This window comes from Rosa chinensis, chromosome 7, assembly GCF_002994745.2.
Source record: "Rosa chinensis cultivar Old Blush chromosome 7, RchiOBHm-V2, whole genome shotgun sequence".
In the NCBI taxonomy this organism is placed as follows: domain Eukaryota; kingdom Viridiplantae; phylum Streptophyta; class Magnoliopsida; order Rosales; family Rosaceae; genus Rosa; species Rosa chinensis.
This window is the reverse complement of record NC_037094.1, coordinates 13,324,752-13,340,457: the sequence shown is the minus strand read 5'-3', so window position 1 is coordinate 13,340,457 and position 15,706 is coordinate 13,324,752. Positions and strand designations below refer to the sequence as shown.

The window sequence follows — 15,706 nt, the reverse complement described above, 5'->3', positions numbered from 1 at the left end:
TGGAAAAGCATATTCTGTTAAAAAAAAATCTTAACTCATTTATTGTAAATTTTTTATTTAATAGAAAATAAAATTGTATCAGTAATTTTTTTTTTTTGGAAGAAAGACATCAAACTTTATTAGCTAATAGTAAATTGTATGCTCTAAGTGAGGCAACAAACCCCCTGACCTCTATAGGAATAGAGCCAGACCAAGAAACATTAACTTGACTAAAATGAGCTAGTCTAGCAGGCTTATCTGCGGCAGGATTGGACTCCCTAAATATATGGGAGAATGAAGAGCCAGGTAGTTGGTTTAAATAGAACATAGAGTCATCAATTATCCGACCCCAAATAGATGTGTCCTCCTCTCTAGCCATTATAGCTTGGATTCTCTCAATAAGTTTCTTCTTAATTAATATTGTTAATTTGTTACCTATTTCATGTAAAACCATAAAATAAACGTGGAAAATGTGCAACTAAACCTAAGTCAAGCATAACATAATTATTAATTGAGATCTTACTTATCGAATCCAATAGTCATTAAAGTAATTTTAATATCTTAATGAGAATGTATGAATTCAGAGTTGCAATAAGCAAAACCTAACATTGTAATTCTAAAACCATATATAAGGATCAAAAAATAATTTCACTCTTAATTAATAAATTTCATGAAATTTAATTTAGTACGAGCCAAAACAGTCAAGGCCGAGATTCTAACTGTCTGAGACGAAAAATGAAATGTTGCACACACACACATATTTACACCAAATAACAGTATAAAATAATACGTTTTGAATAAAAATAAATATAGAATTATTACCTTTCAAAAAAATAGAAAACCGTCTGAGACGAAAAATGAAATGTGGCCATCATACACACGAGCGCGCGCGCGTGCACACACATATTTACACCAAATAACAGTATAAAATAATACGTTTTGAATAAAAATAAATATAGAATTATTACCTTTCAAAAAAAAAAATAGAAAACCGTCTGAGATGAAAAATGAAATGTGACCATCATACACACACGCACGCGCACACACACACACACATATTTACACCAAATAACAGTATAAAATAATACGTTTTGAATAAAAATAAATATAGAATTATTACCTTTCAAACAAAAAAAAATATTAAGTGATTGCAAAAATAATAAAAAAAAGAGTGAAAAGAGGAAGCAAGGTTCGAACTGGGCCCAAGAAAAATTGAATTAACTGATTGAAAAGGCAAAAAGAAATGAAAGGGGGAGCGAGTTCAAACTTTGGTTGGGGAGAAGCAAAATAATAGCGCTTCCACCGGAGCAACATGCTTCTATGCGTTTATAAGAGCAAAAAACTAAATAATATAGTCATATAACATATATGCAGAACTCAATTCTTCGAGCCCCCCAGAACCAGTGGCCTGAGACAGCAGCTCTCAGGGCTGGCCCTGAAAACAGTAACACTTGAAAATTTATGTTCTTGTAATTTTTCACTAAAAAGATATGACATGACATGACTTTATTTGTTCTTAAAGAAATAGATCTAATGTACCTATTGTTAGTTAGTGGTGCTCCTATTTTGAACCGTTACGAATTTATAATCACTAAATACATAAATAAGAGTTCAAAAAACCCTTAGTTTGATACAATATACTGTAAAAGGAAACTTCTCCAACATATTTAGCTTTTCTAAAGTTAGTGAAACATGTTGGCTAGATGAAATTCATGCAATCAAATACTTTGAGACACCTCCGCTAACAACCAAATGAATCTTTGGGTAGGGCAAGTACTAACCACCATATGTTTATTTTTTTCAATTATACAAGAATAAACATTATTGCAAACATAACGTCAGTTAATGATCTCTTAACCCTATACATTATTTCTGTTACAGATTGGTGATTGATCTCCAACAATTGGATTGACAAAAACAATTAATAAGAACACGACACACGACGTCAAAACTTAGGTAGCTCTGTCTTCACTTCTAAATTACGCTTACTTTTGTCACGTGTCGTGTTCTTATTAACTGAGCCTAATTAAGCCTATAAACCAATAGAAGAACAGTCCGACATTCTCCTACATCCAACAGAAGGCATTTGCCTATGTCTAACAGAATAACAACAAAAAATTAGAAAATATAATTTCCAATACAATTCATTTTTGGCACAAATGAATCATCCTCCATAAGAATCATTACCATTTTCTTTTACCTTTAAAACCAATAATTTTGTTTCATAATGCACTACATTGATGAGTTTGGATAAATGAAGTGTCAATACTCAAAGCCAAGCATATCTAGCCAATAAGCCGAAGTCAATGCGACAATACATTTCACTTCATCATTCTAATCAAATCACCTCCTAACCAGCATAGTGGGCCACAGGAGGGTCAAATTATTGAGCCAAATTTTAACCTTTATATTTGTTGTTCCTGTTGTAGTAAATAGGTAAAATGTCTATATCATGGAGTATGCACTTAAGAAGTGGAGAATGTGTGGTTTGTATGGAATGCACATTGAGAGGTAGAGAAATTGTGTAGCAAATATACTAATGTATGTAGGGCAAATTTACACTACTTTGTAACCCTATATAAACCCCCTCAATATGAGAAGAAGACTCACCAATTCACTCTTCAGTTTCTCTGAAACACGTTATCAGCACGAAATCGCTCTAGAATTAGAATCGAAATCGATTAGAGTAGTGAAAGTTCTTGATCCGAACTAGGTCATTTTACCAACCTTACAAGAAACCCCCAAATCCTATCACATATCAAAGCCCTTGATCCCAGAAGCTCAGAACCGGTTTCAGAACCCCCAGAACCGGCCGGAAACCTGCCGAACCGGCTGCCGGAAGTTCTGAACCGCTGTCAGTGTGCTGCCGAGCCCCTGCCGAGTGCTGCCGAGCCCCTGCCGAAGTGCTGCCGAGCCCCTGCCGAAGTGCTGCCGACAGCCCCTGCCTACCCCCTGCAGACCCCCTGCGCAGCAGCTGCCGAGCCCCTGCCTACCCCCTGCCTACCCCCTGCGCAGCAGCTGCCGAGCATCTGCCGAGGCCCTGCGCAGCAGCTGCCGAGCACCTGCCGAGCCATCTGCCGAGCACCTGCCGAGCAGCCTGCCTAGCAGCTGCCGAGCTGCTGCCGAGCAGCTGTCGACACATCTGTCGAGCGACTTTCCGACAACTTTCCGGCGACTTTTCCGGCGACTTTCCAGACACTTTTCCGGCGACTTTCCGGACACTTTTCCGGCGACTTTCCGGACACTTTTCCGGCGACTTTCCGGACACTTTTCCGGCGACTTTTCGGACACTTTTCCGGCGACTTTCGGACACTTTTCCGGCGACTTTCGGACACTTTTCCGGCGACTTTCCGGACACTTTTTCCGGTCAATTCTTAAGGTAAACTTTTCTAAAAGTTCCCGTTTTTGAAGTTTTTATTACTTTTCTCTTCTTTTCACGGGGACTTCCAACATCCCTTATTCTACCCCCCTTTCTTCTTCATAGGGGAGACCAAAAAGGCCGAACTGTGGGGGTTCGTGCTCACTCCAAGCTTGGAGCTTGTAGAGTCCTCCAAACTTAGAATTTGTTGAGAAGAAAACAATCGACCACATACATCATTGTTTCGATTTAATCCAAAACCCCTCTTGGAATCAAGATTTTCTTGGAAGCGACTACGCTCAGAAAATCCCTAATTTCTTGAAAGCGATTACGCTCAGAAAGTTTATAGTTTTTCGTGGTAGCCTTTTTCGCTCCGAAACTAACCCTATTTTCTTGTTGTTCTTCAGGATGAGTAACCTGAACAAGTTGAGCTTCAACCCACTAGGGACAACAGGCGCAGGATACCACAGGTGGATCCGTGATATGCGCCAGCATCTTAAGGCTGATGGGATCCTGAGTACGATCCAAGAGCCAAGTCAGGACGTGCTTACTCCTCAACAAGCTCTTGCTTTTGAAGCAAATAGAGCAAAGAGAGAGGCTAATGAAGCAAAAGCCATCATTCTCATGACAAGGCACATGAATGACGCGCTCCAAAATGAGTACCTCAATGAGGAAGACCCAAGAAAGCTATGGGTAGAACTCGAGCAGCGTTTTGGCAACGTCCGTGATTCCCTGCTTCCCGACTTAGAAGAGAGATGGCAAAGCCTCCGCTTCTGTGATTTCAAGACAGTTCTTGACTACAATTCGGAAGCACTTCGTATCAAGTCTATGATGGAATTCTGTGGACATCAAATCACTGATACGATGTTGATCGAGAAAACTCTCTCTACCTTCCCTGTCTCTGCATTAATGATAGCTAAAAACTATCGAATTGATATCAATGCTAGACGCATCACAAGATTTCATGAGCTAATTGGTGTCATGAACGTAGCTGAAAAGCACGACAACATACTTGTGAAGAACTATAACTCTAGACCCGTGGGAACCAAGTCAATTCCGGAGTCTAATTATAGTCGCACCTCCAAGGGAGGACGCAAGGAGCGAAACCCTAAAAGAAGGGATTATTATGGACGTTCAGGACCATATTCTCGCCCTAAAGAGGAAGGAAACCGCCAAGATAGGCGTGCACGGAACCGTGGAGGTAAACGTGTGAAGAGAGAGCGAGGCCAAGCCTCCGGTTATGGTGGTAACACCACCAATGGAAACAACCGTTTTCAAAGTGCTCCTAAAGCACCTCGATCAAGGGAACCTGACCATAATGATGCTTGTCTCCGATGTGGACTACCTGGACATTGGGCAAGGGCATGTAAAGCATCCCAGAATGTTGCAAACGCGTACAAAATGTATCGTGAAGCAAGGGAGGCAAATTACATGGAACAAGAAGATCAAGATGGCAATCTCGATCTAAGGGTGGAAGACGACAAAAATCAAAACCCAGAAACTGGCGATTTTGATTAAGTCTTTTCATTTTCCAAGAGATGTAGGCAATCGCCACATTATCCTATAGTAGATGCCAATGGGATTAATCTTTCTTCAAAAGTAGGCGTACTCAATGTAATTGTGATGTCTAGGAAGGTTTTGAGATAATTGGTACTTAAGCGAGCCTTTGCTCCACCAACATCTCTCTACTCACCTGGTCACCTTTGCATTGGAATTACCGAAAGAAGTTAGACGACTACCATTGCTTTGCATTAACTAAGTTTATTGGATTACGCTTTCTTTGATGAAATAAATGATGATGTAATTCCGTTTGGCTTATTAATAAAAGTTGAGTTCTTTCCTTTATGACTCCTTTTTTAATTACAAGCTTTTCTCTTAAGGAATGGATGAACTACAATGTCTCGCTGATAGTGCGACTACGCACACCATTCTACGACATAGGCAATTATTCTTGGAGATGTTGCCTACATATTCCACTATGACTACGATGGCTGGGCCATCAGGTTTAGTTCAAGGACATGGAATGGCCCAATTCCTATTGCCAAATGGCACCTTGATTAAAGTCACTGAAGCTCTCTATGCTCCTAAGGCAAATCGAACCTTATTGAGCTTTAAAGATTTAAGAGCCAACGGATTCCATGCGGAAACGCATACTGAGAACGGAAAAGAGTTCCTTTGCATTACCTCTAATGATTGCGGACGAAAGCGCATCTTAGAGAAACTTATGTGTCAATCTAGTGGACTTTATGTCACTACAATTCGACCAATTGAATCCAATAATGTCATAAGAGAAGATCTCTTGGATTCTGACACATATTGGCTTTGGCATGACCGACTAGGGCACCCTGGTCGTGATATGATGCTCCGTATACTAAAGACTTCACACGGACATCCATTCTTCAGAGTGAGAAGAAGCAAGAATCGAGAATTGATTCCTGGACTTAACAAGACCGCAACAATTGCAGCATCTGGTGCTGCAGCCGTCTTGGGGCGCCATAAGGCTGGCCAAGTCCCATGTGATGACACCAACCATGAGCATAACGCCATGATTGTTCCTCCAAATAGCTACAATGCCATAGAAGGAGATGTAGTCACACATTTTGCTTCTAATAGCGCTACAGACGCTCAGGCCCAACCAAAATCCTCATTGGTTGCTTCTAAGGCCCCTCGCTCATTTTGCAAAGCCTGTTCCTTCGGGAAATTAGGACCGAGACCGTCCTACGCAAAGGATCCTAAAATACTCATTCCGTTCTTACAGAGAATCCAAGGGGATATCTGTGGACCAATTCAACCATCATGCGGACCTTTCAAATACTTTATGGTATTGGTTGATGCGTCGACACGCTGGTCACATGTCGCGCTATTGTCCACTCGAAATGCTGCTTATGCTAAACTCCTCGCCCAGATTATCCGTCTACGGGCTCACTACCCTGACCATCCAATTAAGTCAATTCGACTTGATAATGCTGGGGAGTTTACATCGAAAACATTCGATGACTATTGCATGTCACTGGGGATTGATGTAGAACATCCAGTTCCCCATGTTCATACCCAAAATGGTCTCGCAGAAGCTGCTATCAAACGACTACAAATGATAGCACGGACATTGGTAATGCACACTAATCTCCCTGTTTCTGCTTGGGGATATGCAATATTACATGCAGCGACGCTAATTCGTCTACGACCCACTGCAACCCAATCTTACTCTGCGTTACAGCTAGTGACTGGGTACGAGCCTAATATCTCGCACTTACGCATTTTTGGGTGTACTATTTATGTGCCTATTACGCCGCCACAGCGTACTAAGATGGGTCCACAACGACGAATAAGCATTTATGTTGGATATGAATCTCCAACTATCGTCCGCTATCTTGAACCCTTGACAGGCGATCTCTTTACCGCTAGATTTGCGGATTGTCACTTTGATGAGACAGTCTTCCCATCATTAGGGGGAGATAAGAACACAAATGTTCAACAGGAACGACAGGAATTGTCGTGGTCTGTCCCCACTATGTCTCATCTCGATCCCCATACCGCACAGTCCGAACTTGAAGTGCGAAGAATAATCGAGCTCCAGAACGTAGCAGACACTCTGCCTGATGCGTTTTCTGATATTGCTAAAGTGACGAGATCACACATACCTGCTGCAAACGTGCCTGCAAGGATTGATGTCCCGAATAATGGACATAACGCCACTCCTTTAACGCTAGGAGATGGCACCATTGCTCAACATGGCAATAATGTGGCATCTATGGCTGTAGGTCCCGCAAGGAAGCGCGGTAGACCGATTGGTTCGAAGGATACTCGCCCTAGAAAAAGAGCGAATGAGGCACAAATAAATCCTTTGATCATCGATACTCAAAATCCGTCCCATGAGAATGTTCCGGATTATGGTTATGTCCAAGAGACATCATTGGGGGACGCCTCAGTGTCAGAACCTATCCATGAGAACATAGAGATCTCTGTAAATTACACTAGTGTACATGGGACGTGGGAAAGAAACTCCATCATCATTGATGATGTATTCGCGTATTCAGTGGCGCGTGAGATTATTGAGACCGATGACATCGAACCACGCTCCGTTGATGAATGTCAACGTAGAGCTGATTGGCCAAAATGGAAAGATGCGATCCAGGCAGAACTTGATTCTCTAACGAAAAGAAAGGTATTTGGCAAAATTGTACCAATACCACCCAACACCAAACCAGTTGGTCACAAATGGGTATTCGTTAGAAAGCGTAATGAGAAAAACGAGATTGTAAGATACAAAGCTCGTCTTGTGGCGCAAGGCTTCTCACAACGCCCTGGAATCGACTACGAGGAGACATACTCTCCCGTAATGGACGTTATTACGTTCCGCTACCTTGTCAGTTTGGTAGTTTCCGAAAAACTGAACATGCAGCTTATGGATGTGGTTACTGCATATCTATATGGGGATCTAGATACAGAGATATACATGAATATTCCAGATGGAATTCAACTACCCAAATCAAGTGGCTCTAATCCACGGAGCGCGTTTGCAATTAGATTGAAACGCTCACTATATGGATTAAAACAATCCGGACGGATGTGGTATAACCGTCTAAGTGACTACTTGATTGGTAAGGGATATGTCAATAACGAACTATGCCCATGTGTGTTCATAAAAAGGACAAGTTCCGGATTTTCAATAGTAGCGGTTTATGTCGATGACATGAACATAATTGGCACCCTTAAAGAGTTAAGGGAAACCGCTGAACACTTGAAATCCGAGTTTGAGATGAAAGATCTTGGGAAAACACGGTTTTGTCTCGGTTTAGAACTTGAGCACCGTAGAGATGGTATCCTGATTCATCAATCAGCTTATACCCAAAAGATGCTTAGGCGTTTCAACACTGACAAAATCAAGCCTTCAAGCACCCCAATGGTCGTCCGTAGTCTTGATCCAAAGAAGGATCCATTTCGTCCAAAAGATGACGATGAAGAAGTGCTAGAGGCAGAAGTGCCCTACCTAAGTGCAATAGGTGCATTATTGTACTTAGCACAATGCACGAGACCAGACATCTCATTCGCTGTGAACTTGCTAGCTAGATATAGCTCTGCGCCAACACGACGCCATTGGACTGGTGTTAAAGATATCTTTCGATACCTAAGTAGTACGATCGATATGGGCTTGTTCTATCCCTACAGAAAGAAGATGGATTCGGACCCATCAAGTGTCAGGAACGCCACACATGGTGGATTGCGTTCCCTCTCCCCATCCCAAAACGATATAAGTGTTTTGGAAGGTTTTGCTGATGCTGGGTACCTCTCTGACCCACACAAAGGTCGCTCCCAAACTGGTTATGTTTTCACCATGGGAAAAACCGCGATATCTTGGAGGTCTACAAAGCAGACCCTAGTCGCTACCTCTTCAAATCATGCAGAGATTATTGCTCTTCACGAAGCAGTTCGTGAATGTATATGGCTTCGATCCATAGTTACGCATGTTCGAAGCAATTGTGGTTTGAAGTCTACCACAGATGAGCCTACGAGCATTTATGAAGATAATGCTGCTTGCATTGAACAAATGAAGCAAGGTTACATCAAAGGCGACAACACCAAACACATATCGCCCAAATTCTTCTACAATCAGCAACAACAGAAGCTCCTCAAGATCAAGGTGAACCAGGTTCGATCTGAGGACAATGTGGCAGACTTGTTCACTAAGTCATTGCCCAAATCCACGTTCGAGAAACATGTGGCAAGAATTGGCTTGCGGAAATTATCTGAACTCCCATGATCGTTGTCATCAGGGGGAGGCACAGACATCAGGGGGAGATGTCTACATGTTCGTCTCAAAAGCGTGAAGGGTGTGTTGTGCTCTTTTTCCCTTTCGACCGAGGTTATTTTTATCCCACTGGGTTTTTGTTACTCGGCAAGGTTTTTAATGAGGCAACAAGAGAAGCACCATGTTATCCAGAAACAAACTCCACACTTAACGCGCGTTGTGCTCTTTTTCTCCTTCGACCAAGGTTGTTTTTCCCACAGGGTTTTATTACTTGGCAAGGTTTTTAACGAGGCAAATTAGAAGCGCACCTCCAAGACAATACTACTGACATGATATATCCAAGGGGGAGTGTTGTAGTAAATAGGTAAAATGTCTATATCATGGAGTATGCACTTAAGAAGTGGAGAATGTGTGGTTTGTATGGAATGCACATTGAGAGGTAGAGAAATTGTGTAGCAAATATACTAATGTATGTAGGGCAAATTTACACTACTTTGTAACCCTATATAAACCCCCTCAATATGAGAAGAAGACTCACCAATTCACTCTTCAGTTTCTCTGAAACAGTTCCTATTTTTTGATGATTTTCTTTGGGTCCAAAAATACGGACCTGTTGTAATCGAAAATGGACTTTCTTGGGAGAAAAAACAAACAAACGGGTCCAACGCATGAGGCCATGCACGTGCAAGACTAGAGGTGGTTGGTTCTGATGGGATGGCTTTTTTTTTTTTTTGTTTGGTCTGAAATTCTGATGGGATGGCTAAAGCCTTCGGTTTCAACTTTCAATTCTTGAACTCTCGACGTCATCTCAAACTATGGGCTGGTCTGGTTCAACGTTTCACCGACGAGCGACCGCCAACCGACTAATAGAACTGCCAAAATAGCTTAACTCACACGGATTAGGCTGTTAAGGTAAGAATCGAGAAAATTTTGAGTGAACAAATATCGTGTCAAGTAATATGTTCAAATTAACAGATTTTAGCGTCATCGTCTTATATATAATCAATTAATAAACCGGCCAAAATAGTTTGGAAAATGTTTGAGATCTCAAAACTTTATACCAAATATGAATACCAAATGATGTGGAAGTTGCCATATCATTACCTATGTGGAAATTGAAGACAACAGAAAGACCCAGCTCGATCATTCCATGAATTGAATTCTTACTTAAAAGAATCCAAGAAACTAGCCTCCTCTTTCATTATGATATCCATCTAGATCCCTTGAATGGGAGCTGAGATCCAATCATCCCAAGAGTTTTCATGATATAAATATAATAATAGAAAATTCAGATTGCCATGTTCCATGAAGTATCGGCAAGACGATCCAGATCAAAAGTCCATCATAGCTTGCGGTGATACAAATTGCTAGTGCATGTCATCTAGTTTAGGGATTATATATTCCTGATTTCGTGGTGTTTAATTCTCTGCTAGGCCTTCTTTTTTTCCAGTGTTTTTACTTTATATGTATAACATGTACAATATATGATGCTTTTTTAGTCTTTTATTATAAGATATAAATACACATAGGAAATTGTCAAACTAAATCTGATGAAGTGGCACACGACACGTCATTTGGGATTTAATTTTTGTATAAAAATTTCGGATCTCTAGCACTACTCAAATAGTTTATATCACACTAGAATTAGGTCATTAGAGTTTAGGATAAAAAAAAAATTCAATCGGCAAGACATCGTGTCAAGTAACATGTTTGACTCACCAATTACATGATGATCTTACATTCGAGAAATTGACAGATTTTGGTGCCATGTTCAAATTGACATGGCGCCATTTGAGAAATCTTACACCGTGTCAAGTAACATGTTCAAATTGACAGATTTTGGAGCCATCGTCTCATAAGCAATTGATGAACCGGCCAAAATAGCTTGTATCACACTAGAATTAGGTCATTAGCTAGAGTTTAGGATTAAAAAAATTTAATCCGCAAGACACTGTGTCAAGTAACATGTTTGACTCACCAATTACATGATAATTTTATATTCGAGAAATTTATCGATACAGACTTCCGTATAAAATAGTGCCTCTGACAATGAGGTGAGATTGACCAGCACAGGACCGACAATAGTTGTGGGAGAGCTGCTATTTTGGGTACCCAAGGAATTCACGTCATACCCGAACAAACAGCTTATGCTATTATGGTGTGACATACCGAAACTCATCTATAGCTGCCATGAAGGCACCGTTGCATGTCTATTTCGTCAGGTACTTAAGTGAATAGCATTGTGTTATCAACTTATCATAGATGATCTGATCCCTTGAGGGTGTGTTTATTAATCTTGAATAAAGTTGAGAAAGGTGTCACACTGTCACTCGCAGCACTCGCTTTTAAGTGGTTGATTGACATATAGACATCGTATGAACAACGTTAGGATAATCGAAAACTTGTGAGAGTGTTGTTCACAACCTACTAACCTAAAATTGGAGCGGGGTCACAGGTAACCCTTGCATTCAGTGTCAACATTAGTTCATTTTCCACTACGTTGATGAATAATAAACACAGGATTACTACGAAAACAACGTCATTAGCATAGGATTAATGAGTGGTTACACCTTAAAAAGCCACTTCATTAGATTACTACGAAAGAGAAATGATGGCACTGAACAGGTTTGGTTGGGTTGTGAAAGATCGAAAATTCGAAGAACCTGCAAACGAAACCTGATACTCTTACACTTGCAATATTGGTAGCTTCTCACGCAACAGAGGGGCATAAGTTGGCAGTTGAACGACTACTGTAATAGAAACTCCAAATGCAGATTGGTCTTGAAATTGCAACAATGCAATCTCACTGGTTTACCTGAGTTGGCTGCGAGCAATGGGCAGTAGTGCAACTTCATATCACAAGTCACAACTGTTCTGAAGTCTGAACTACGAAGCTAGCAGAAAGAATATAGAGAAGAGCTAAAGAAATAATAACTGGAAAATGGAAATAAGTAAACAGATAAGAGCAACATCTTTTGGCTGACCAGATGTAATACCCGGTTTTGTTCTACTCATATCAGCTAGTTCCAACAAAACAGCAGCATACGGGTATACCCGTGGTAATGTTAATGTACTACGTAATCAGAAGAAACCACCGGCTTTTTCTCATGCTACATCATGGACCTATCTATCTAGCTATCTACTTACAGTAAAAGGAGCCAAGCCTCAGTAAAAAGCTGTCATCGACACTGCTCCTCATAGTATTTGGTAAGCAGTCAATGTAACAACTTTGAAAGACATGATCCCCTTTCTTCAACTAAATCTTTGAACCTCCTCCCAGTATGTCTTGTTAGCTTCTTGCAATCAGAACTACAATTTTCGTCAATCATCTACATCATCTTTTTACCCTCATTAGACAGAACAGCTCCCCTGTAGCAAATATATAAAACAAATATTTACTAAAAACAGTGAAAGCAAGTATGGTGATCAAGTAGTAGCACGCTCATCAATCAAAAACACAATTATTGAGAAATATGAGAATACCAGTTGATCAGTCCAATGATATGTCAAACCTATATATATTCCTTTGTTTGAAAGGAAAGATTTGAACCTAATTCATGAAATTCATGGGAAATCCTCAAAAGCCAAGACATCAATAACAAAAAGACGTGGAAAAGGCATGCCTTGACTCTTCAACCTAATACATGAATTCATCAAAATCCTTATTTTTTTTTCTGCATTCTTTACAAAGGAAAATTAATAGAAGCCATTATAAAGGCTAGTTAAATATCTGGACAATGTCCAGACAGCAAATATAATTATATTATAGTATTGTATACATTTTGTCTATAGTTACAATATGTTCAAGTGTGTCCTGTCCAACCATCTCCTTCACTTTATTTGGATTATCATGCATGGGTGACAAAGTTTTCCTTGTATTGAACAGTTTGAGGAACTAAGAATGCATATTAGAAGTTATGCACTGGTACTGTTAAAAATTATGCATATTGCACTCTCCACTACCTCATAATGAAATGCAACTGAAATGACCAAAACATCCAAAATATCCAAAACATAAGACTACTTTTCTAATCTAATTCAATTCTGCAAGTATTAATAGATGCATTAACAATTAATCATACTAAAAGAGAAAAGGGAAATATTACAAGTAGAAAGCAGAACCGCTATTGCAAAAGCAGTACAAATGTCATTTATCATTACCTCTCTTGCTTTGGCTTTTGGCATAATATCATCAAGTGCAGATAGTAGTAGACAGTCATCTTCAGAGTCAGAGGAGCTTGAACTGCAACTAGAACTAAGATCGGCATGAGGATCATCATCAAAAGCACTACTCACCTCCATAGGAGCCTTAAGAAAAGGTTGTGACGTCTGTTCTGCCATAATTTTCTCTTCAGATTGCCTTGAGCTCACTTGCTCATGAGTTGGTAAATTTTGATTTTCAGAGTCATTACTACCAGAAAAATCAAGTATTTCTGTGCATTGCTTGATAAGAGGACCATCAGGCTGAATGCTCAACTTCTGGAGTTGCTTCATCTCACTGTCTGAGTTTTTATCTTTCTTAAAATTGCCACCCCCGTTTTCATCATCACTACCACTTAAAGATGACGCTGGTTTTCTTTTAAGAACCCTTAGCTTCCTTTCTACACCAGTCAAACCCCAAGATCCAGTGCCTTTATGTATTTCAGAATTCTCACACAGCATCTCGATTTCCCTGGGAGCACACTGATAGACATAATCAATCAAACCAGCATCTTCAGATGAAGATTTCCGAATACCTAGCAGGAAGATTTTATGTTAAGCATCACTGAGGCATTAACATGGTTCTAGCAGAAAACACTTTTGAAGGTGACATATATAATCATATGTATGAATAGAAAAACTTGAAAGATTTGGCATCGTTCTTATTTCAAGACAAGTATTTGTACCTATCTGTGAAGTGCAAAGAACAGAGAATATATTCAAAGTTATTCCAAGGATAACCTAAAATGTAGTATTTGCAATTCCATTTACTACATACGAGGGCAGACTGAACTAATCTCTACTGCATGTAAATCACAAATTAAAACGGCGCACACATCAAAGTATAGATTTTTATTTTAAAGTTACAGTAAGAAAGTGGTGATCGATCATATAGCAGGAATATTCAAAATTTCTCCTCATTAGGAAAACCAACCCCCTAATCTTTCCCTAACATATTCTGAGAACTCATGGAAAGTTCATTCCCCCATAAATAGCTACACCATTACCCATAAGACTAGGAAGGTACCCAAACATAGTGAACAGAACCATCATCACATATATATATATATATATATATATATATATGTGTGTGTGTGTGTCTCATAAGTACTATAAGCAAAATCAGAACATTTTTGTTTATAAATATATATATATATATATATATATATATGTGTCAATAACTCTACTATTTGCTTTGTTCATCATCCTACACACCTTATTCCGTAAACCTCTTTCAAATTATGCCACATGTTAAAAGAGTCCAAATGAAGAAATAGCAGAGTAAGCTAGAGAATTGAAGAACATAACAACGCAACTAACGATATATAGACTAAAATTCAAGTATATATACATGCATCAAAGCCAATTAGCTAGAAACTAGTACAGACTAAAGATATAAATAAAATTCCCTAATACCTGAAACTTTGACACCTCCATTTCCTTCACTGAGAATCGAGCTCCCTGCACTGGACGCCACGCCTCCAACTTCATTAGCACCAAACTCCCTCTCTAATTTCACCACCACACCAACATTGCTCCTGAAACCCACACCCCTTTCGCCGCTCAATTTCTTCGCATCTCCCTCCAGCTTCGAAATCAGGCCCTTCCATTCTTCATACTCGCTCTTAACCAACGCCTCGAGCTTCAATTTCTGCGTCTCCAGCTCCCTGATCTTCCTCCTCTGCTCAAAGATCACACCTTTCGAATCAGTCTCCACTCTCAGCATCGCCAGCTCCCGGAATCGGTTGTCTTCCAGAAGCCTCGCGTTTTCCTTCTTCAGCTTCTCGATTTCTCGCCTCAGATTGGATTCTCTGGCGAGTAAGGCCCGCTCGGCGCGTTGGAAGTCGGCGGGGAGAAACGCCGTCTTGAGCTTCGAAATCATGAGCGGAATGGTGTCGCTCCCGGCGTCGTCTTCGGCTTCGCCGCTCAAATTGGGCCGTGCCCTAACCCCCATTGTCGAAGCTCAATCTCTCTCTCTCTCTGTGGCTGGGAAGCGAGTCAGAGTGAGAGAGCGAGTGAATGCGTGTGCCTTAAGGCTGCGATCTGCTCTGCTAGCTTCTTGTCTTTATTTGTTATGGAACTTTCGAGAGAAGGGCTTTAAAGTCTTTTCTAATTTTATGTTTTCAAAGTTTTTTTTTTTTTTTTAAGAATTTCTTAAAATTTAAATGTAAGTATAATAGGATATATATATATATAGAACGGCCATGTTCGTCGGCGAAAAGCTAAGAATATATAGGATGCCATATCATATAATCCTAGTGTGAGATTTCAGGGACATTGATTTTTGAGTGTCACAACCTTAACTCTAGTATGTATTGGTTATTGTAGATCTGTAACGATTGGCCGTTCCCACTATTGCATTGATATGGCCAATTAATAAGAACATAACAAATGAAAAAAGTCAGCATAGTTTTGAATTT

At 40.1% G+C, this 15,706-nt stretch overlaps 1 protein-coding gene across 3 annotated transcripts; it reads right to left on the bottom strand.

Moving 5' to 3' along the window:
• Positions 1-12,006: 12,006 nt before the first annotated feature.
• On the bottom strand, positions 12,007-15,325 carry LOC112175196. Of its 3 annotated transcripts, none has more exons than XM_024312858.2 (3): positions 14,703-15,325; positions 13,248-13,822; positions 12,007-12,455 (listed from the first exon to the last, which is right to left on the bottom strand). In XM_024312858.2, exons 1-3 carry the CDS (start codon positions 15,238-15,240, stop codon positions 12,438-12,440), a joined length of 1,131 nt encoding a protein of 376 aa, XP_024168626.1. In that variant the 5' UTR covers positions 15,241-15,325; the 3' UTR covers positions 12,007-12,437. The 3 variants fall into 3 exon arrangements, with proteins under 3 accessions (XP_024168626.1, XP_040367528.1, XP_040367527.1); XM_040511594.1 differs by having other exon boundaries at positions 13,383-13,822; XM_040511593.1 differs by lacking the exon at positions 12,007-12,455 and having other exon boundaries at positions 12,762-13,822.
• Positions 15,326-15,706: the final 381 nt, after the last annotated feature.